General features: G+C 46.8%; 2 protein-coding genes across 2 annotated transcripts in view; one reads left to right on the top strand and one right to left on the bottom strand.

The window, feature by feature from the left end:
* The window catches only part of CDCA7L (cell division cycle associated 7 like), a 43,317-nt gene extending 22,890 nt beyond the window's left edge, over positions 1–20,427 (top strand). The window contains exons 2-10 of the mRNA XM_021689843.2: positions 6,085–6,225; positions 10,826–10,963; positions 13,986–14,360; positions 15,718–15,789; positions 15,905–16,075; positions 16,929–17,054; positions 17,899–18,048; positions 18,857–18,993; positions 19,362–20,427. Coding sequence (XP_021545518.1) covers positions 6,085–6,225; positions 10,826–10,963; positions 13,986–14,360; positions 15,718–15,789; positions 15,905–16,075; positions 16,929–17,054; positions 17,899–18,048; positions 18,857–18,993; positions 19,362–19,392 — 1,341 coding nt within the window. The 3' untranslated portion in view covers positions 19,393–20,427. The remainder of the gene's footprint in view (positions 1–6,084; positions 6,226–10,825; positions 10,964–13,985; positions 14,361–15,717; positions 15,790–15,904; positions 16,076–16,928; positions 17,055–17,898; positions 18,049–18,856; positions 18,994–19,361) is intronic.
* The window catches only part of DNAH11 (dynein axonemal heavy chain 11), a 329,965-nt gene continuing 329,061 nt past the window's right edge, over positions 20,086–20,989 (bottom strand). The window contains 1 exon segment of the mRNA XM_021689842.2: positions 20,086–20,333. Within this exon segment, the coding sequence (XP_021545517.1) occupies positions 20,086–20,333 (248 nt within the window).

The raw sequence follows: 20,989 nt of genomic DNA, 5'->3' as shown, positions 1-20,989 counted from the left end.
TCTGGACCTGTGTCTTCAGCTCACCAATGAGCCTCGGCCCATGGTGTCTTACCCTGAGCTGCTGCCTTACCACCCTCCTCTTCAGCCCCCAGAACTGCTGAGCCTGCATCTTTGTTTGAGATGAGCTCTGAGGTCATGTTTAGGGCTTGCACGTGATCTGCAGTCCTTTCCGAAGGAGGAGCTGTGAATGGGACTACTTTGTACGTAGATGGTCTGGGGGAAAATCTTTAATTCCTCTTGTATAGGAATGGCATAGAGTGCACCTTTTCACCCTGTGCACCTTCCCTAGGAAACGGATGACAAGGGCAGATGTATGTCGATACCTTCAGCATGGATTATTGATAACCTGCTTTAGGCCAGGCCCCGTGTTAGGTGCTGGGAACTCCATCCTCGTTCCTGTGCCCTTGTAGGGGATTTGGCTCCCAGCCCCCACTTGACTCTTGGTGATACATTGTTATTCCAGCAAGGACTGAGGGGACAGATGTGGCGAGTGTATAGGAAAGGAATAGAATAAATATATGTACTTCAAAAAATTATGAATCATTAATCTTTTCACTTTCAGAAGGGAATTTTCTTGATTTCTTTTTGGTTAGCTAGATTGCAGTTATCTTAATGTGCAAGTTTGACTACTGTATGTAAATGTACTGGTTGGCAGTTTTTAATATTTTCTTTTCAGTTACTTTAATTATTATTATTATTAGTAGTAGTAGTAGTATTTTGTGAGTGTCATGATTGGGGTTGCAATCAAACGGAGCATGGGCTTCGGAGAAAAAGTCTGTTGCGCACTCTGTCTACACGATGCGGCTACCCAGTGAATCCCTGGTGATCTGAACAGGGAAATGACAACCCTTGGGCCTAATGTATTATGATACTGCTGAACTGCTCACACGTTAGAAGGGTGTTCCCATGAATCTTTTAGCAGGTGCCTTGCATAGAAATCCTGATTTCTTTGTCAACTCTGTTAAACAGTGTCTTGCAGTGAAGACACTTGAATATCTTACGGAGATTTTTGCTAAATCTTGGAGCTTGTGACTGAAACTCTTCTCTTAACACCTTGTGAAGTTAGGCAGCCAGAAACCCAGCCCTGCATGCCCCGAGGATGCGTACTGGTTTTTGCTTTTTTCAGAGTGTGTTCTTGCCTTTTGTTCCTAATTGGTAATTCCAGCCCCCCTCGTGGTATCTGTGGAGCAGACTCTGGAGCAGACGCAGAAGTTCTAGATGAGTAGGGAGGATTGGGGGGTGTCGGGGGGACGACACAGGCTTCGCTGCAGCCGTACCCAGGCTGATGCAGATGCTGCTGGAAGTAGTTCCTTCACATTACCAGCCTCCATTCCTTCCAGGTGCTTCCATTAAATCATGACAGGTTATGCTGCTCCTCCTTTAACCTCTTTAGGGTAAAACAAACTGGGCCAGTGGAGCTTTCTGGTTAGTGGAATGGGGCTAGGTCAAAAAGGCGACGACGGAAGCCAGTCCCGGCCCATGTGTCTCACTGCCCCGGCAGGGACGGACCTTGGGGGCTGTTATGTAAAGTGTAACACACTTACACTGTGATAAGTATCATCTGTGTTTCTCTCTTTTTTTTTTTTTTTAAAGATTTTATTTATTTATTTGACAGAGACAGAGACAGCGAGAGCAGGAACACAAGCAGGGGGAGTGGGAGAGGGAGAAGCAGGCTTCCCACTGAGCAGGGAGCCTGATGTGGGACTCGATCCCAGGACTCTGGGATCATGACCTGAGCCGAAGGCAGCCGCTTAACGACTGAGCCACCCAGGCGCCCCTCATCTGTGTTTCTCTTGTTACCAGTGTTATCTGGGTGTGTTGGTTTCATGACGAAACAACTAAAAAGTATCTTTGAAAAGATAAGAGGTGCCAAATACTGTTTAAATTTACCTCCTTATGAAAAGTTTCATTTTTCTCCCAAGAACCGTGTCAGGCTTTGTTAGGAGCTTCTCAGCATAAATGGGATGGGTTTTTTTTGTTGTTGGTGTTGTTACTGTTACTGGAACTCTACTTCTGTGTCTGCCCCTTAGTCCCAAGGGGTGATTTCTTTAGATGGTGGGTAAGTGTGTTAAACCCTCTGACACCATTAACCTTGGCATATTCAGTTTCTGGATTTGTGTTCTCTGTAAACCAAATGTTAGACTTCCTTTGATTGAACCATTGACTTTCTAATCATTTTTTAAACAAGAAGCATTAAAATCATGATAAAAATAATATTAGAGATTAGTGATTTCTTAAATGAACCCAACTGTAAAATTAATTCAATGCACAGAAAAAAATTCAAAGAATTAAAGTGACTTAAACGTTACTGTGTGTGCTAGTGCCCACACGGTGTGGTCTAGGGAACCCCGAGGGTTCTACAAGGGCAGAGTTACTGTGGTAATAATTCTAAATGCCAGTTTCACATAAAAATGTCTTGTTGCAGTCGAGGCGCCTGGGTGGCTCAGTCAGTTCACCGTTCAACTCTTCGTTTCGACTCAGGTCATGATCTCAGGGTCGTGAGATGGAGCCTGCTTAAGATTCTCTCTCTCCCTCTACCCCTCCCCTTCCTCTCTCTAAAAAAAAAAAAAAAAGTCGTGTAGCAGTAAAAATTATTATATTAAAATCTCAACCCGTGAAGGCATCTCTTTAATATTCATGTGATGAAATGTGAAGTGTAAAGTACCTTTGCATCCCCACGAATAGTGATTGTCAGGTTATCTCAGGGCAAAGATCTAGGAAATAGTGGGACTATATCCCAAGGATAGAAAGAACTACAAAGAAATCTTACACTTGATTGTTGTTGATGGCTATTGTTGGTAGTGGTGTTGGTGGTAGAAGTTTGAAACTGTTTTGTATGTATTGTAGATAAAGCAAATGGGTAAGTGTATGAGAAATACTGAGAGTTGGAGCTTTCATTGTAGGGGGAAGGGAAATAATATGGGATTGAGGGAGGTGAGGAAGAATCCTGCCGTTTTGGATTTGAATTCAAGGTGTCACCGTGAATGTGTGATTTAAGACATTTAAAAGATACTTACTCTGTCCAAAGAGCCGAGAAATAATGATACTTAACTAGCAAGGAGCATACCAAGTCCTCACATCTGATTTTTAAAAAAAAATTTTTTTATTGTTATGTTAATCACCATACATTACATCATTAGTTTTTGATGTAGTGTTCCATGATTCATTGTTTGTGCATAACACCCAGTGCTCCATGCAGAATGTGCCCTCTTTAATACCCATCATCAGGCTAACCCATCCCCCCATCCCCCTCCCCTCTAGAACCCTCAGTTTGTTTTTCAGAGTCCATTGTCTCTCATGGTTCGTCTCCCCCTCCGATTTCTCCCCCTTCATTCTTCCCCTCCTGCTATCTTCTTCTTCTTTTTTTTTCTTAACATACAATGTATTATTTGTTTCAGAGGTACAGGTCTGTGATTCAACAGTCTTACACAATTCACAGCGCTCACCATAGCACATACCCTCCCCAATGTCTATCACCCAGCCACCCCATCCCTCCCACCCCCCACCACTCCAGCAACCCTCAGTTTGTTTCCTGAGATTAAGAATTCCTCGTATCAGTGAGGTCATATCACATCTGATTTCTGAATGCCTGTGCACCTTGGGGAAGTGGCTGATCCAAGGGCTGGGGCAGGTGAAGTAGAAGACTAGCTTGGTACACTTAGTACACTTGTGCCGGGAAGCAAAGAGGTGCCCAAAGACTGTTAGGGTTGTGTCAAAAGGACACAGAAACTGGCTTGAAGGAGCTCCCAGTGGCCAAATTTAGGACAATTTGAGCATCAGAAAAAATGGTGACAGTAATGGATTATAGCATGTGGAATAAAAAAAATTCCGTGAATCTACATGGGAGCGAGAGATGCAGAGAAAGGGAGAGACAGCAAGAGAGAGAGAATATTGTGTTATAGAAGAATGCCAGCAAATATATGTAGAATGGATAGAATTTGAAAATGACCATTTGCAACCTCTAATGTGTAATCATTGATTCAGGTAAGAGCGGTCAATGGATGCCGAAACCACTGTGAGTGAATTGTTATCGATCGGGGGAAGGGGAAGGATAGTCATAGAATGTCAAATATCACCCTACATACTTCTTACTAAATACAGAGGGGAAAAGGTATTTTTGCTAAGGAGAAATATGACACATCCCACCTTAACTTGTTGATCAGAGAGCATCACCACTAAAAACCAGTGACAGCGAGACATTTGCTTTCTAAGAATGTAGTACTACCGATGAAGTAGTTATCGTTTTGTCAAAGGAAAAAGAGGACGTATGAAAAAAGACTTTAGAGACCTATTGACCAACATATGGCTCTTACTCAAATCACAGAAAGTAAACTGTGTATTTGCTGGTGATACAGGGTGAAATGATACTGTATCTTCATTTGCTTCAAAATAATTTGGAAGGAGGGCTGTTGGTTCGGGATACAGACGGAACAAGATTAGCCATGGGCACAGAAGTGCTCCGAAGTCCGTGTGTGTGTTCATTATACTGTCCTTTGTAGGATTGTTTGAAAAATTAAATAATTATGTTAAAAAACACTAATAGGGGATAATCTGATATTTTATGCCTCTTTATGCATTACATTGAGAAGTGCATGTCATCTGTATAGAATTGTTGCCAAAAATATTTCACTTAAATGTATCAGGAACCAATCAGGTAAGTTCAGAATGTATGACATTTGATAAGGCTGTTGTCTTGGGCTATTTAAATGATGTCAGTGTTATGAAAAGCAACAAAAAATAGTGTCATTAAAAAAAAAACAAATATAATGCATGATCTTTGCTTGAATGGATCCCCTTTGTCCCCCAAAAGTTATTAAAGACATTTTGGGGACAGTTGCAGACATTTAAATATGAACTTGTAGTAAATGATATTATTGAATTGTTAATTATTTTAGATATGATTGTAGTTTTAAGGCTCTAGGAGACTTTTTATTTTCAGGAGATGTGTGCTAAGGTATTTTAGGGTGAATTAGTATGATGTCTGCCGTTTACTTTAAATATACACAGGTTGGGGCGCCTGGGTGGCTCAGTTGGTTAAGTGCTGCCTTCGGCTCAGGTCATGATCCTCAGGGTCCTCGGATCGAGCCCCGCATGGGGCTCCCTGCTCAGCGGGGAGTCTGCTTCTCCCTCTCCCCTTTGCCCCTCCCCCTGCTTGTGCTCTCTCTCTCTCTCTCTCAAATAAATAAAATCTTTAAAGAAAAAAATACACATGGATTAAGTTGACTCATACCAAGTGACTGTTTCTGTAGGTCAGAAGCTGAAATACTAACAAATGCCTATGGTTCCACTAGATGTTTGTTGAAAGAGACAGAAAGCAAACGTGGTGACACATGGGGGCTCCCCTTGAAGAATATATAGATGTTTGTACCATTCTTTCACCTTAGTCTGGGTTTGAACTTTTTCAAAATGAAGAGTTGGGAACAAATAGGTAGTCAGTATATGAAAATGAACTCTGAACAGATACCTACTTGTTAGATGAAGTGTGCTGACAACATTCTCGGAATACCTGCCTATAATATATGTATTTAAATTCTCCTGGAATTCTGAAACTACTCGATTGAGAATATAGACAAGGAACAAAAAAGCTACTTATTTCATTGTGTGAATTTCCATGTCTGAATCAGCAGATGACAACGAACAGAAAAATTAAAGAGCTATAGGTGGAAAGGAAGAAAAGAGGGAGCTTAGTAATACCTTATTTTGACATAGATGACAATTTAAAGACAAATCCACTGTAGGAGAAAAATAGATCATTGGTTTGTCAGAAACCGAAGACTGTTTCTTTATTTTTTGTGAAGAGATCACACATGGCTTCTGTGTAGGTATGGCCTTGATATTGTTTGTAAGATAGGATATATCTCTAGAGTTTGTAAACTGTCTTGTCTTTCCCTCCCCCACCTTCATTTGTTGCCGTGAGGAATCAGCTGAAGCACGTTTTGCTCTGGGGTTACTGGGCTCTTCGGGGCGCCCTCGGCAGATCGATAGAGCTAGGAGATGCTAATTCCTCCTGCTCTCTAGAAAATTTCCCTAAGTGATGATAACAGCCCCTGGTTTGATCCTTCATCTTTTTTGAATCCAAAACAGATCCCTAAGGAAGTGGCTGACATCTTTAACGCCCCCAGTGATGATGAAGAGTTTGTCGGTTTCCGAGATGATGTTCCCATGGAAACCGTTTCATCAGAGGAGAGCTGTGATAGTTTCGACTCACTGGAGTCAGGGAAACAGGTACGGATGCTTCCTTTCATGGAAGGCACGGTCTTCTGGAAGCCTGGATCTTGGTTCGGATATTCTTTTATTTGAATTTGATCTGAGATTGGTGATAGCGCTTAACTGTCGAGCATATATTTTATAAGCGTTTTGCCTTCATGTTTCAAGAACCCGTAAGAGTACCTAGATCACTTTGACTGTTTAAGCCCTTTCTGTGTATGATATATATATATATATATATATTTTTTTTTTTTTTTAAATGGGGCCTCACATGATCAGATCCATTTTCTTTGCAACCTCGGGGCTGCAGGCTGTGCCGAGGCTGCATTCAGAGTGTTCCCGCTTGGCCGGCAGGGGAGGGCTGGGCCCGCACAGCTGTGGGCCACCCCGCAGTGCTGTGCAGGACCGCGTGGTTGCCGTGAGCCAGTCGTGTCCCCGTGCTCTTGGAGCGTGATTCTCTGGGCATCTCACTCTTGGAATTGCCAGGGAGGGCGTTATTCTTTCTTGGATTACTTGGATCTCTGGCAAACACAAGTTACATTTCTCTGAGAGCTGGTTTCCTGGAGGTTTCTGTTGTGCCTTAGCGGGAGCACGGCCAGTCAAAATTGCTAGGCTTCGGTGGCATTTTCTTCTGCGTTCGTTGTGGCTCTCAAAATTCTTCGTTCTCCCTGGGCCGTAGCCTCTCTTAAAAGACTGTAAATTAAACCCACCTTGCTTCGACTGGGCGGGTGCAGGAGGAGAAGCAATAAGTGATATAGGGAAGTACCCACTTGATCACGTGGCTGTCTGCGCGTGTTCTGGCCTCTCTGCGAGCGGGTCTTGCCCCCCGCCCCCCCGGGTTCGGGGGCCTCCCTGGTCTCTGTGGTCTGCACTTTACGTGCTGTCTCATTTGGCCCGCCAGCCACCTGCTTCCACTCCCCCTGGTCTCTTCCTCTCCCTGGAGACAAAGCAGCTCCCGTAGCTTGGCTGTTGTAAATGTAAGGCTGCAGTAAGCATATGGGTGTCAAATTACGGTTTTGGGGGGAGGGGGGAGGGCAGTTCTGTTTTTACTTTTCTGCGGAACCTCCCTGCTGTTTTCCACGGTGGCTGCCCCGGTTGTCTTCCCACCAGTAGCACATGAGCACCTTTTTCTCCCACTTCTTTCTCCACATCTTCACCAACGCTTGAGCTTAGCCATCCTGACAGGTGTAAGGTGCTACCTCATTGTGGTTTTGATTTGCATTTTCCTGATGATTAGAGAGGGGGGCAACCTAAGTGTCCATCAATAGAAGAATGGATAAGGAGTCGCTGAGGATGTGCACAGTGGAGTATTATGCAGCCATAAAAAGGAGGTTTTTGCCCTTTGCAGCAACACGATGGACCTAGAGGATATTATGCTCAGGGAAGTAAGTCAGAGTGAGAACGACAAATACCGTAGGATTTCACTCATGTGGAATCTAAAAAATAAAATAAATAAGCAAAAAGCAGAATCAGACTTACAAATACAGAGAACAAGCTGATGGTTGCCAGCAGGGAGAGGGGGAGGGAGATGGGCAAGATGGGGGAGGGGAGTGGGGGGCAGGCTTCCAGTGACCGAGCAAATAAGGCACAGCGCAGGGGTTATAGGCGATGATACTGGAGCCGAGTCGGAGGGCGACTGATGGCAGCTAGGCTAGTGAGCGCAGCATGAGGTCTAGAGAAGGTGAAACACTGTGTTGTACCCCTGAAACTAACGTAGCACTGCGTGTTCACTGTACTCAGATGCCAGAGTCTAAAACAAAAAAGCCAGAGCAGCTGCTTTTGCTGCTCTGAGCACTGCTCCCCCTGCCGAGGGGGTGACGCCAGTGTGCCCGAGATGGCCCGTGACCGTGTGCTTTTGTACAGCTCGCCCGGGACAGTTTCACAGGGGATGGAACTGCCGCTCAGGGCAGCAGGGTGACTTGTCTAAGCCCCCACGTCTGAGAAGTGTCCAGGCCGGAATGTTTGAAATCTGGGAGCATGACTCGGCAGCCTTGTCCCTGTCACCGCTCCCCTGTGCTGCGGGGGGCCAGAAGCCGCACGGACACCCTCCTTGTACGCCGTTCCGCCTGCTGTAGGCACTGGTCCCTGCTGCTTGTTCTGCTTGTGTGTCCTCTCCTCATTTTTCTAGAGTCTGCCCCTGTTCAGATCCAGTTCAAATGCTGGTGCTGCCTGAATTTTTCCTGGATTTCCTTCCTCCCTCCCTCCCTCTGTCTCCCTTACAACACTGATCCTCACCTCTGTCGAACTGCCCCGCTAAACCATTACCTCCTCAGTGGGAGGAGGTGTCTTGTACATGAACGATGCTTTCCAGCTTTCCTGGGTTGGACTGCTTACTCGTGTTTCCCTTTCCTCACGTTCCGTGTGTTCAGCACCCATTAGTGAATGAGTCCCCACAGGGTGGAATTGAGATGGGAATGCTGGTCTAACTGGTTCAACCCACCATCATTTTCTAGTCGGTTTCTTCATGTCCCATGAGCTTCAAAATAAAAAGTGTAACCACTCTGTTAGCTCCGCTTCTCATCTATTATTTGCTTACGTTCTCGATCCTGGGAGATAGATACAGGGAACCCAGGGCCAGAGCATATTGCCTGCTACTGACTTTAAAGGATCACAAATTCCGGAGAGCAAACTGCTATGTGAGGGTTGTAACCAAGACTGCAGTGAGACCATGGAGTGGATATTTTGTTTTATACAGACTCGCATTAAGAACAATTTTTTGTTTTTGTGTTTTAAGTCGGCTCCATGCACAGTGTGGAGCCCCAAGTGGGGCTTGAACTCACGATCCCGAGATTAAGACCTGAGATCGAGAGTCGGACATTTAACTGACTCTGCCACCCAGGTGCCCCCAAAACAGTTTTTATATCTTGTGGAATGAGGAGAAGGAAAGCAGGGGTTTAGGACTGTGGCTAAGTTGTTTTTGGGTTCGATCTGGTCACCAAAGATCCTGATTTCTCCCAGGCTGACCACTTCCCTGTGAGGCCAGCTCAGCGGGTAAAGCGAGCCAGAGGACCGGAAGGTTGGAACTTGCTGCTTTAAGATGTGACTTGTTCTGTCTGGGCCCTAGGCAGGGACAACGGGTATATGATGAAATGTACACGTAGACCCCCAAGTGCCCTAGAGCCACCTGCAGGGGCCAGCTCAGGGCTCCATGAGCCAGATGTTTCCTGCCCTTGGAGGTGGCAGGTTTGTGGTGGGTTTTCGTGACAACGAGCTATGCACCAGTCTTCCTTAAAAATCAGCCCGGGCCCTATTGCTTCTCCACCCTGACCCCACACATTCATGATCCATGTTAACCAGCCAAGAGAAGCTGCATGAACTTGCACATAGTATGCAGCAGTGTTGACTTTGGTCTTCCTTAGACACCATTTGAATTTCACTTTAAAGAAACTTCCCTTTTGGGTGTGTGTTTTTTTTTTTCAAGCAGCTGCACCACAGCTATCAACAAAGGAACAAAGTAATTTAGCTCCAAGCACACTCACTCCAATTACCCACAATAATTCATAGGAGACATTTAAGCTTAAAAAAAAAATGCTGGATATAGACATTTCTTTCTCTATCCCCCTGTAAATTTTCCTACTCATCTATTATATCTATTTTTCTCCAGAAATGATCTGAGCTTGACGAAGTATATAATTAAAGTCAGGGAGAGGCACTGGGGGAGATAAAGATTCTCCAACCACATGTGCTGTGATGAGGGGTCATTGCTATATCGGGTGCGGGAGGAAGAGACATCAGAGGCAGCTGGGGACACGGACTCCAGCCCTGGCTGCCAGCTTGGAGGAGGCCGGTCTGCGGGTCTCCTTTCTGTACTGCAGATCTGTCAGTTCCCTCCTTTCTTTCAAGAGAGCCATTTAGAGAGCCCAGTTTCTTGCCTTTTATTGGTTCAAAAGACAGAAAACGTCATTTGAAAATGTCTTTCCTTTTTAAGCATCCTAGAGCATCTTTCCTTCTGCTCACTTGCTACCTGTCCGTGGTTGCTGGCCTCCCACCTCCTGCAGGAGAGGCTCTCCTGGAGGCTGGTGGGGCGTGGGGGGTGGTGCTCCTATCCACCCCTGCCGTGGGTGGCAGCCTCCTCAGCAGTGGGCGGGGAGGGGTGGGAAGGACTCTGGCCCTTTCCTGCACAGGAACTTGCTGTGTCTGGCAGGGAGGCGGGAGGTATGCTCACGGACTTGGAGGAGACAGCTTTGGGTAGCTGCTAGGAAGGAGGGCCAGCCTGTGGCAGGGAGCCAGGGTTTCTCCCTCTGGCTCCTTCCCGTGTGTGTCCGCTTCTGTGTGAGAGCAGACCTTCCTGATGGCCGGCCCTGGCAGGAGGATCCGAGTTCCGTCGGTGCGCACCAGTCACAGAAGCAGCTGAGCCTGTGGCTGTGCTGACTTCTAGAAACGGTGCAGTTGTCTGATGGTTTCAAATTGTTCAATTGTTCTGTTTCTGTAATCTATAGAAAGATGTGTCCGTGTGTGTGTGTTTGGTTATTGTGGTAAAATATACGTAGCATAAAATTTACCATTTTACCATCTTTTAAGTGTAGAAACTCCCCATTAAACAACTCTTCACTGTCCCCTTAGCCCCCGGTCACCTCTGTTCTTCTTTGTTTATGACGTTTGTGTGTTTTTAATTTAGCAAGATGTACGTTTCCGTTCCAAATACTTCACGGAAGAGCTAAGAAGAATTTTTATAGAGGACACTGACTCAGAGACCGAAGAATTTGAAGGATTTACGCAGAATGACCTGAATGGAAATAGTAACTCAGAAGTCATGGTAATAATTATCAAGACGGTAGAGTGTGGGTTGTCATATTTTCAGTCCTGTTTCTGAATTGTATTTTCTCGTAAGAAGTCACTTCACAAATGAATGACTTTTTCTTACGTGTTTATCTTCTAAGCCAGTTAACAAAATATAGAAATGGCTATTCTAAGGCTAATCCCTCCAGTTGTCTTTCCTTGGTACCTTAGGGGTTTGGGGGGACATGTCTCAGGTGTCCCTTATTGTCCTTCTGAAAGAATTTATTTCAGACTTTCTGGAACATCTTTTATCTGGAAAGAGGACCGTCTGTCTAGGAATAGCAAGTTCCTTAAAGTCATTTCTTGTTGTGTGTAAAGTCATGTTCTTAAGTTTGGAGTTAATTTGGCTAAAATTTAGCTGTGGTATAAACTCAAGAGTTTTCCCTGTGTATTCTTGATTTGGATGCTGAAATGCTCTTTCAATGGTAAAGATGACCTGGACTTGTCTGACTCCTGAGGGAAGTCTGCTTTTAGCACTTGACCTTTAGGAGACTTGATTTCTTCCTTCACTCCCCTATGTTGAGGCCAGTGTACTGCCGATTAGTATTTGAATCTCAGGGTACCTCTAAAGAACAGCCTTTGGGTTTTTTCCAGCCATGAAAGTGTTTTCTGCTAACTGAAAAATCGCATACATTTATCCCCCCAAATCGGTCCACCGTTTCCTTCTTTGGTATCAAGATAAAGGATAGAGGTTAAATCTCACATTCAGAGGCTCCTGAGGGACCACGGCTGGCGTGGAACTTGTGTAGAAATTTAAGTAAGCTATAACTAGTAGGTTTGCTTTGTTCCTCACCTTTTCCTGGGGGATCTTAAGGCCTGAAAGCCCTAATGGTAGGCTGCCTCGTTTGATGTCGATACCCCCACCCTGCCCCTCCCAGCAACGCGGAGCCCCTGCCAGCCTGCAGTCACCAGCCCTCCTTTGGCTTTCTTTACAGAAGCTGCTTGTGAGGCCGTTGATGTGTTCTGGCCAGCAAGCCTGCAGTTCTTTGCCAGCAAGACACTAAAATTCTTCCAAAGCCTAATGGCTATCATCTACTCTTAGTGACTTACTTATCTTCTGATTTTTAGCTAAGTGATGTCAGGTTATTCAGAGAACCTGTGTTTCTAGCACTGGGAAGCCTACTCCAAAAGTTGTTGGGTTTTTTTTTTTTTCCTCCTGTTCATGGTCTATACATTTGGGGTATGAATTCTGACATGTTGACTGATGTAATAACTCATAGCTTAGGGCAGGTCCGCCTGCAAATTTTATTTTACAATTCAGTGAGCCAACAAGCATTCTTGCCTCCCTCCCCAACCTCCTGCCCACCCTAGTGGGGACTGGTGAGACCCTGTTTTCCGATAATAGGATGTTACTGCCCCTTGGTGTCCCCTTGGTGTCTCGTGGTCTTCTAGCCGTACATGAAGAGGCCTTGTGTGCTTTGCCTCCGGCCTCCACTGGTGGTTACAATTTGCTCTTGTCTACTTTAGTCCTTTACAGAGTCCTTAGCAAAGAGATACGGGTTAGAGGATGATGAAGATAAATAAAGCCAATCTGAGAGAGAGTTCCTCTGAAGTCCTCCAACACTGTCTTCCTAAAATTGGATCCTCCAATCCCACCATTTTGGATTCCAGAGCTAATGATGTAGAAAGTTCAGGATACTTTAAAAAAAAAAAAAAAAAATCAGTACACTATAGTCTTATTTCTCTACTTGGTCTGTTGTGGATTGATACATACACCAAGGTTTGGAAGTTATCTGCAGGGTTTTTTCCCCCTCCCTTTTCCTTATTTATTTTATTTTTAAGTAGGCTCCAGCCCAGTGTGGAGCCCAACGCAGGGCTTGAACTTACAACACTGAGATCAAGACCTGAGCTGAGATCAAGAGTCGGACGCTTAACCCACCGAGCCACCCACGCGCCCCAGTACATTTAAAAATTTTTTTAAGTAGGCTTCATGCCCAATGTGGGGCTTGAACTCACCCTGAGATTAAGAGTCATGTGCTCTGTGGACTGAGCCAGCCAGGTGCCCTCCTATGCCTTATTTTTAGCTTGAGTCCAGCTAGAATTTGGGGGGGATGGTCACCAAGGAGGAAGCAGAGTCCTTTACCTCAGTCCTGGGCCCATTGTGATGCTGCTCCCTGTTCTCCTCACAGCAGCCCTGTTGTCCAGAGTCCCCGACAGAGGGTCTCAGCGTGTGGTAAAGATGCCCAGGAGGTGGCCTTGATCTCGATACTCAAGCCTAGCTCTGCCATTGCTAAGAGCCCCCTGGCATCTGAGATGTCACCCACTCTCGCCTGGGTAATGTCACCCTGCCACTGCCTTCTGTTCTGTGTTCTCGTGTGTAAGACTGAGTTCCACTTTAATGCCAGAAACCTATATACCAAGCGGAATCAGAACACTGGGGGCAAGAGTTTCTTGAGCTGACAGAATGGATGCTTCGCAGCAACCCACGGGCTGTCTGCCTTGGTTTCACCCTGTGGCTCTGCACGTTGCAGAAGAGGGGGGAGGGCGGTCCTGGGAGTGAGGACCCCTCATGTCCTGGGGATAAGGCTCCCCTGCTGACCCTGCTGGCCGGTCATCTGCTTGCAGCTCTCCTGTCCCTTCTACCCCTGAGTCCTGTTCCCTCTCTTCAGCGCAGAATAGTATTCTTCTTCCCCTTAGTTCTCCGTTGTTATCTGAAGATGACCCTTAACGCCATGCACACCCTTTTCTTCGGCCAGTCCTCATAACACTTGGCCGTTCCACAGTGGGGGAGCCCTCCTTTGTCAGTGTCCCACTCCAGCCCATGCAGTGAAGGCAGCAGTCCGCCGGGGCCGGGCCAGAGGGCAGCAGTAGAATGCCTGCTCTCCTACCAGATGCCTCAACAGAGCACTTAACTGAAGGTTCAGCGGGAGCTCACAGCAGGAAGGGGAAGCTTTCTTATTTTTTTTTCTCCGCAATAATGTCCGAGTGCTTTTAAATAATGTGTTTGGGGAGGTCTGTTGGGAAACATGGTCTCTTCTCTTTTCTCTCCTTTTGTTTAGCTTGTGGAGTCAGATTTGAGTGATGCTGGTAAGGCGTCTTCAGTGAGTGAGAAAGAGGAGGAGGATGAAGGAGAAAAGGCTACACCTAGAAGAAGCAGGCCTAGGAGGAGCAGTATCGGTCTTCGAGTAGCCTTTCAGTTCCCCACCAAGAAACTGGCAAAAAAATCAGATGACAGTTCTTCGGAGCCGCTGTTTTCTAGCACACGCTTACAGGACAGTAAAAAAGCAATTCTTGGCAGAAAGAGAAGCTGCAGACAGGGGAAGGAAAGGGAAGATTCGGTCTCGGAGTCTGAGGATGACTCCAGGGATGAGGGCCAGGAGGGCTCGGATGCGCTGCTGAAGAGGACCATGAACATCAAGGAGAACAAAGCCATGGTAAGGCCCTGCGGCAGGCGGGCCGGGAGCTGGCACCGGGCGCCGAGGCTCCCGGGACTGCCCTTAGAACTGCTGCTCTGGCTTCTGTTAGGATATGTGCTCTGGGTATTGGGTGTCCTTCCTCTGTTCCCAAACCCCAGCCAGTTATTACCTGATCAGCTCTGGTTTGGGAACAGAAAGCGACTCCCCTGGACCATTTTAGCTCTACTTCCTGGTACGATGACCTCCTGCTGCTTACTGTCTATTACAAAGTTAAGTTCTAAATAGGAAGTGGTATTGAAGAGGGGAGGGCTGAACAGCTAGCTGGTTCCCAGCAGAAAGGAGCGGAGTGTGAAGAGAGTGTCGAGGAGCCCACGTAAGGTTTGCAGTGTGCAGGGTAGGCAGGCGGCTTGCAACGAGAAATCCTTCTTTGATGACCCACTGGGGCTTGAAGACCTCAGGTGAGGGAATGCAGGAGGCCTAGGTATTAAACTGAACAGTTTTGAATTGCGTGAACATATCTTTGCTGGAATGAATGATGGCACACGGGGAAGTTTTTGTTACGTGTATTTGGTTTTTCTGTATTCGGTCAGTAACTTGTTTGCTTCATAATTTTGTATATACAGAATTAAGAGAATTCTACCATTCAACCACTTTTAGCATTTTGGTGTATTTTTAATATTTTCTTTTTAAAAAGCATAGTATACTGTATATGCAGTCTTAGATGTCTAGTAAGAAAATAAAAAGCCTACTTTTGAGTGAAACTTATCCTAAGACATATTTATGCTTATTAGCTAAGGGAAATTTTTAGCACTGTATCTGCATCTTATTAAAATAACTGTGTTCATGATTTTTTAGTGACACCTACACATTTGTATAAATCCAAAATTAAAAATCCTAATTGGAATATTAATGCCTGTTGTTTGGTGTTCTTAGGTGTTTATTTGGGAATATTTTCATAAATTAATGAGAAATCAACTTAGAGTTTTTTTTGAGCTCTAAATAACTGTCCGAACAGTCTAGTTGAGCCTTTCATTTTGAACCTGATGAAACTTGACTTAGGTGTGCATCATGATCTGTTCCAGGGTCACACTTTGTCACTCTAGGGACCCGTTCATCATATATGATATGATGGTCTTTATATATATAAAGAATGGGCATAGATTTTATTCCTATGAATGATGATCCTAGCATCTCACCTTTGGAGATAAAAATCTTTACCTTTGAGGCTAAAAATATAGCAACTCTTGAGATCGAACCTGAGCTACGTGAGTCAAGTTTCTCATGTTGCCAAAACTGAGGACTTGGGGATAAGTTGTTAGATGAACGAGGCGTGGCAGTACTGATGTGAGATCCTTTCTTCTGTTCGGAACCTCAGCTCGCTCAGTTACTGGCAGAACTGAACTCTATGCCCGATTTCTTCCCAGTACGAACCCCGAACTCCGCTTCTGTAAGTAGAACTCCTTTATAATTACTGATTCCGGTACCGACGGATAGAGTCTGTTGCCACATGGCTTTTATCCAAGGAAGCACCTGGTTGCATACGTCTGTGCTCTTGTTTTCAGAAGAAGAGAACAGCGAGGCGGGCTTTCTCAGAGGGACAGATCACCCGGCGCACGAACCCGACCCGGAGCGCACGGCCTCCTGAGAAGTTTGCCCTGGAGAACTTCACCGTCTCAGCTGCCAAATTTGCCGAAGAGTTCTACGGTTTCAGGAGAAGGAAGACAATTAGTGGGGTATTTTCTGAGCACAATAACCAGATTATTCTTGGTCTGAGCCAGTGCTGAGGCCCTGACCCAGTAGATGTGCAGCATCTCTGCCAAGTTCCCAGGTGGTGCTGGTGTTCCCGGGACCGCACTCCGAGAAGGAGCCCCCCCATCTAAGGTGAAGGCTGGAGTGAGCCCTTCACCTCCGCCGAGCAGAAGAGCTGCTCAGGGTTAGGAGCCTCAGCCTCATCTGCAGGGGAGGTGGTAAAAGCTCGTCCGTGGCGCCAGGCTGCCTTGTGGTATTGCTTGTGGGAAAGGGCAGTGATTTCTCCAGGCCTTTCAGTTGTAGGAATGGGGCATTTTCAGTGCTTTCCAAGTCTGGAGCGAGAAACGAGGTCCTTCCCATTTGCAGGTGTGGCTGTTCATTGTGGGTCACTTCCCTGTCCTCACAGAGTTTACAGCTGCGTACTACGTACTGGTCAGGGACAACTGGGGCTGTTCATTTACTGTTGTGTCTGTCACCTTGCTGTGGAGGCCGCTGACACCGTGTCTGGCAGGAGCTCTGTAAATGATGGGTTCCGGGGAAATTGAAGAGGGACGTAGTTAACGTTAATGGTGTTAGAGCTCTGAGTGAGAAACGATTTTTTTTTAAGATTTTATTTGAGACAGAGAGCATGAGCAGGGAGAGGGAGAAGCAGACTCCCCACGGAGCAGGGAGCCCGATGCGGGGCTCGATCCCAGGACCCCGGGATCACGACCTGAGCCGAAGGCAGTCACTTAACCCACTAAGCCACGCAGGCGACCCTGAGAATGTGAAATTTTTATGTGTTTTTTAACCAGTCAAAACAGCTTATACCAGGTTTTGCTTTGGCTCATTTTGCAGGGGAAATGCCAGGGGTATAGACGGCGTCACCGAGTATCTTCTTTTCGGCCAGTGGAGGATATCACTGAAGAGGACTTAGAAAATGTTGCCATAACTGTTCGAGATAAAATCTATGATAAAGTTCTGGTAAATTATGTATAATGAATAATTTGCATGATTGTGATTCTAATGGGGAGTCCAAGGCACTGGTATTAGAAATCTTGCAGTTTTTAAACTGTAGCTGGGCTTATCCCCTTAGGTCCTCTCCCCTCTGACAGGGTCACCTGTGACTGGGAAGGGGAAGTCGGCTAGCGCAGGAATCCTCCTCAGGAAAGGTCTCTCGGGGGGATGCATACGCTCTGTGGGAAGGCAGGTGTATAGTTTGGAAAAGCGTATTTATAATAGTTACATTTTAAGTATTTTTTAAGGTGTCTGAAAAAACATACTGTGGGGTTTTCTCGTGTGTGTGCTTTTTGGTGCATATAACCATAGGAACTGAAGTTTGAATTATCTTTGGTCAGTAGGAAATGGGTTAAAATATTTTTTATTAAACTGATTTGGAGGGAGGCTTTGTGGTGTTTCACATCATTTTTTAGATGAGGCAGCGTCCTATTGCTTAAGGTAGTATTAAGAGGTTTTTAATTGCCAACATTTTAACACCAGGAAATTGTATCCTAAAAAGACCCAGATTGCCGGAAGCTGGGCCAGAGCCCAGTGCTGCTACCTGGGGCTCAGGGCCACTGGGCCCGTCACCCTCTGCGGGCTTCTCCTCCCCTGCCTCAAGGCTTTCTGCTGGTCTCTCTGATCATGTCCTTCCTTCCAGACTCCTCGCCTGTCTTACCTGCCCTAATGTGTTTCTCTGGCCCCAGAAGGAAAAGTGCTTACAGGCTTCCCGAGGGCGCTGTGGTCTGTGCCAGACAGGCCGTGCTGCTTCATGCCCGCCCCGCGTACACCACCACACGCGGTCTAAATCCCCGCCTTCCTCCCTCAGGGCAATACCTGCCACCAGTGCAGGCAGAAGACCATCGACACCAAGACCGTGTGTCGGAACCAGAGCTGCGGGGGGGTGCGAGGACAGTTTTGTGGGCCGTGCCTGCGGAATCGCTATGGGGAGGATGTGAGATCTGCGCTGCTGGACCCGGTAGGGACAGTGTTCGCCTTTGTCATGAATTGTACGGGCGGAGGGAAGCAGGTTGAAGGTGGGGCTCCCTGGGCCCTTGATCGGGGACCTGTAGCTGCAGAGCTCAGTCTACCCCTCAGCACTCTAGAGGAAATGAAAAATACGGCTTTCTTCTGAAAAGAGAGCAAGCTGACCAGTAGGACAGGAGAGAGGAGGGCGTTTTCCAGGGTCAGAGCCACGCTTTCTTACAGTTCTGGTTTGTAAGGTGGACCTATGTGCCTGGCCCTGGTCTAAAGTTTTTTCTCTGTTAATGCAGTTGACTGCTTCAGGTGTTGTAATTCGTTTAACCTAGTAAAATAGGTATATACCCTCCCTGTTCCTCGGTCCCCTCTATAATTAGGACACATGCACTTGAACCTGGGCAGTCTGGCTCCAGAGCCTGTGCCCTTAGTTAGCCCCTGCCCTGTGTATGGCCTCTTTACTGTATGGGGTGAATACATCCTGTCACCAGTTGGCAGATGAATCTGTACTACTCAGGTGAAGTGGTTTAGGAAGTAGAAGAGGTAGAATTCATACCTAGGTCTCACTGCTCTTTTGTACTCCTAAAATTCTGCACAATTTTTGATTGTCTAATTTTCTGGGTTTCTGCACATGTGGGACGCTGGGGTGGTCAACCCGTCTGGGCCTTTGAAACCTGTGAAGGAAGGAGACATGTTGGGCACTCTGTGCCATCTCCTAGAAGGAGCCTGGGCCTCAGGGTGGGAGGGGAGGCCTCGTGAGCCGGGCCAGAGCACAGAGGTGACGGGGGGGGGGGGCGCTGCTCTTCCAGGATTGGATGTGCCCCCCCTGCCGCGGGATCTGCAACTGCAGTTACTGTCGGAAGCGTGACGGCCGCTGTGCCACGGGAATCCTCATTCACCTGGCCAAGTTCTACGGTTACGATAACGTTAAGGAATACCTGGAGAGGTAGGTCTCCCAAAGCAGAACAGAGGCTGTGATCCCCAGAAACCCTCATGCGAGGGCCATCCATTCCGTGTCTGCTCGCGTGGGAGAAGCTCAGGACTGCCGGTCCCCCCCCCCCCCCCCCCCCCCCCCCCCGCCCCCATTGTGTAGAACAGACGGGAAACAGCGTTGCCCTCCAGAGCTCAGTTTTGGAGTGAGGCACGGGGGCTCCTGCACCCTGGCTGCAGGGTCTACTGTCACGGAAGCAGGACGAGGCAGCAGAAGCTCTGGCGCTGGGCTCCGTACTCTGGGTGGGGGGGTTGAGCCTGGAATGCAGCTCCGTTTGCCTCCGTGCCCCGTGCACTAATGCCTCCGTGCCCTCTTGCTCTCAGCTTACAGAAGCAGCTGGTAGAAGACAACTGAGAGGAGGACCGGCCAGCCGGACCTGCCATGCCACTTGGGCCTGAGATTTCTTACAGTTGTGTTTTTATACAGAAATTCTTTGTAGATCTAAATACTATTTTTTTTTTTTTTAAGAAAGATTGTTTATATGCTTAAAAAGATTTCTCAGGAACACGGCACAGCAGAGGAATCTCTATGCATGTATCCATAGGCCCCTACGTATAGTGAATTGTTTAAAAGCATCTGCATACGATGAAAAAAAGGTTTAAACGGGGTGGAGTTAAAAGTCCAGGTAAGTTCCAGAGAAAACCTAGTATAAGCAGCTCTTGCCTTTGACACTGTTTATCTGTGTGGCCTTGATCTTTACCTCCAGCCCGGGACCACATAGTTAACCCTTCTCGGGGTCATTGGAATTTAGAATTACAAAGTGCAATTAATCATAGATCTTGAGAATAGTAGAGTTTTATTTTTATGAAAACGTGAATAAACAGGACGTAGACTGGCACGTTACCGCTCAGAGGGCGGCGGGAGCGGCTGCCCACAGTGTAAGCCTGTCAGGGCTAAATCTTAATTTAAAAAGATTTTGTTTAAGGTCTGCAAGAGCTAAAATCCCCCTTCACTGATGGGGAGACTTTATTAAGGATGGTGTTTAAACAAAAGTTAGGGAAGTGGGAGGAGGGTCTGTAGCTGTCAGTAGAAGGACTGCCCCCCCTCTCACGCCTCGAGCAGCAGAGCCACGCCTGCCAGGACCCACTTGGCCGTCTTGTCTGGGCTCTTCAGCCGGAAGGTCCACACGTAGTTGGAGCCCCTCATTTTGGTCTTATACACGGGGCATTCATACGTGTCTTTGGTTTCTTGTCTGTCCGTGGGGATGGCTTTGGCAAAGATGACTGGCATCACCGAGGTGACCTCCTTGAGGCAGGCTTCCACAATGCTTCCTGACTGCGTGTCCCATCGGGCACCTGCCGCAAAAGCACAAGGGTTGCAATAGTATGACATGTTGGTACCGCTCCTCTCCCTGTTGGAGGCAATAAATGTTTGGTTTTTGGCACGTTACTGCTTGTCAGGGGCTTTCTTACCGCGGGGGGAGGGTGGGTTAGCTGCTCCCCACCTGCCCCGCACACCCTGGAGGCAGAAGTCACAGCTTTGAATAAATTCAAAAATAAAAACGTTCTATAGGAATCCAGGCCCAGTAGAGCCAATGAGTTCCTCCTCCCTTAAAAAGACAGAAGTCTCTAATTCAGTACATTCCCTCATCACCCGCCCCCCCCCCCCCCCCATAGAGATTCACAATGTGCACTGGCATCTTCAGGGCTTAAGTCTTGTAGTAAAGTAGCAATTAAGTTGCTTTTTTTAAACTAAGATTTTTGAATTAAACCTGCATCTGTATCTAGTGTGACCACCACAGGGTAATTTCAGGCCTACACTGAATTGACAGCCATCCTCCTAAATGCCTTATGAACACAGAACCTGGTGTAAAATTTTGTGAAACTGGGAAACGAGGTAACTAAGCACTAGATACAAGTGACTGCGAGCAGAGAGGTGTGGGCAGGGGAGTAAACAGGGCAAACACCAACCCAGACTTAAGAAAGGTCCTTCATGGGTGCCTGGGTGGCTC

The sequence above is a fragment of the Neomonachus schauinslandi genome, chromosome 12, assembly GCF_002201575.2.
Source record: "Neomonachus schauinslandi chromosome 12, ASM220157v2, whole genome shotgun sequence".
NCBI lineage: Eukaryota > Metazoa > Chordata > Mammalia > Carnivora > Phocidae > Neomonachus > Neomonachus schauinslandi.
The sequence above is the reverse complement of the archived record's forward strand: the minus strand, read 5'-3'. Positions and strand labels throughout refer to the sequence as shown.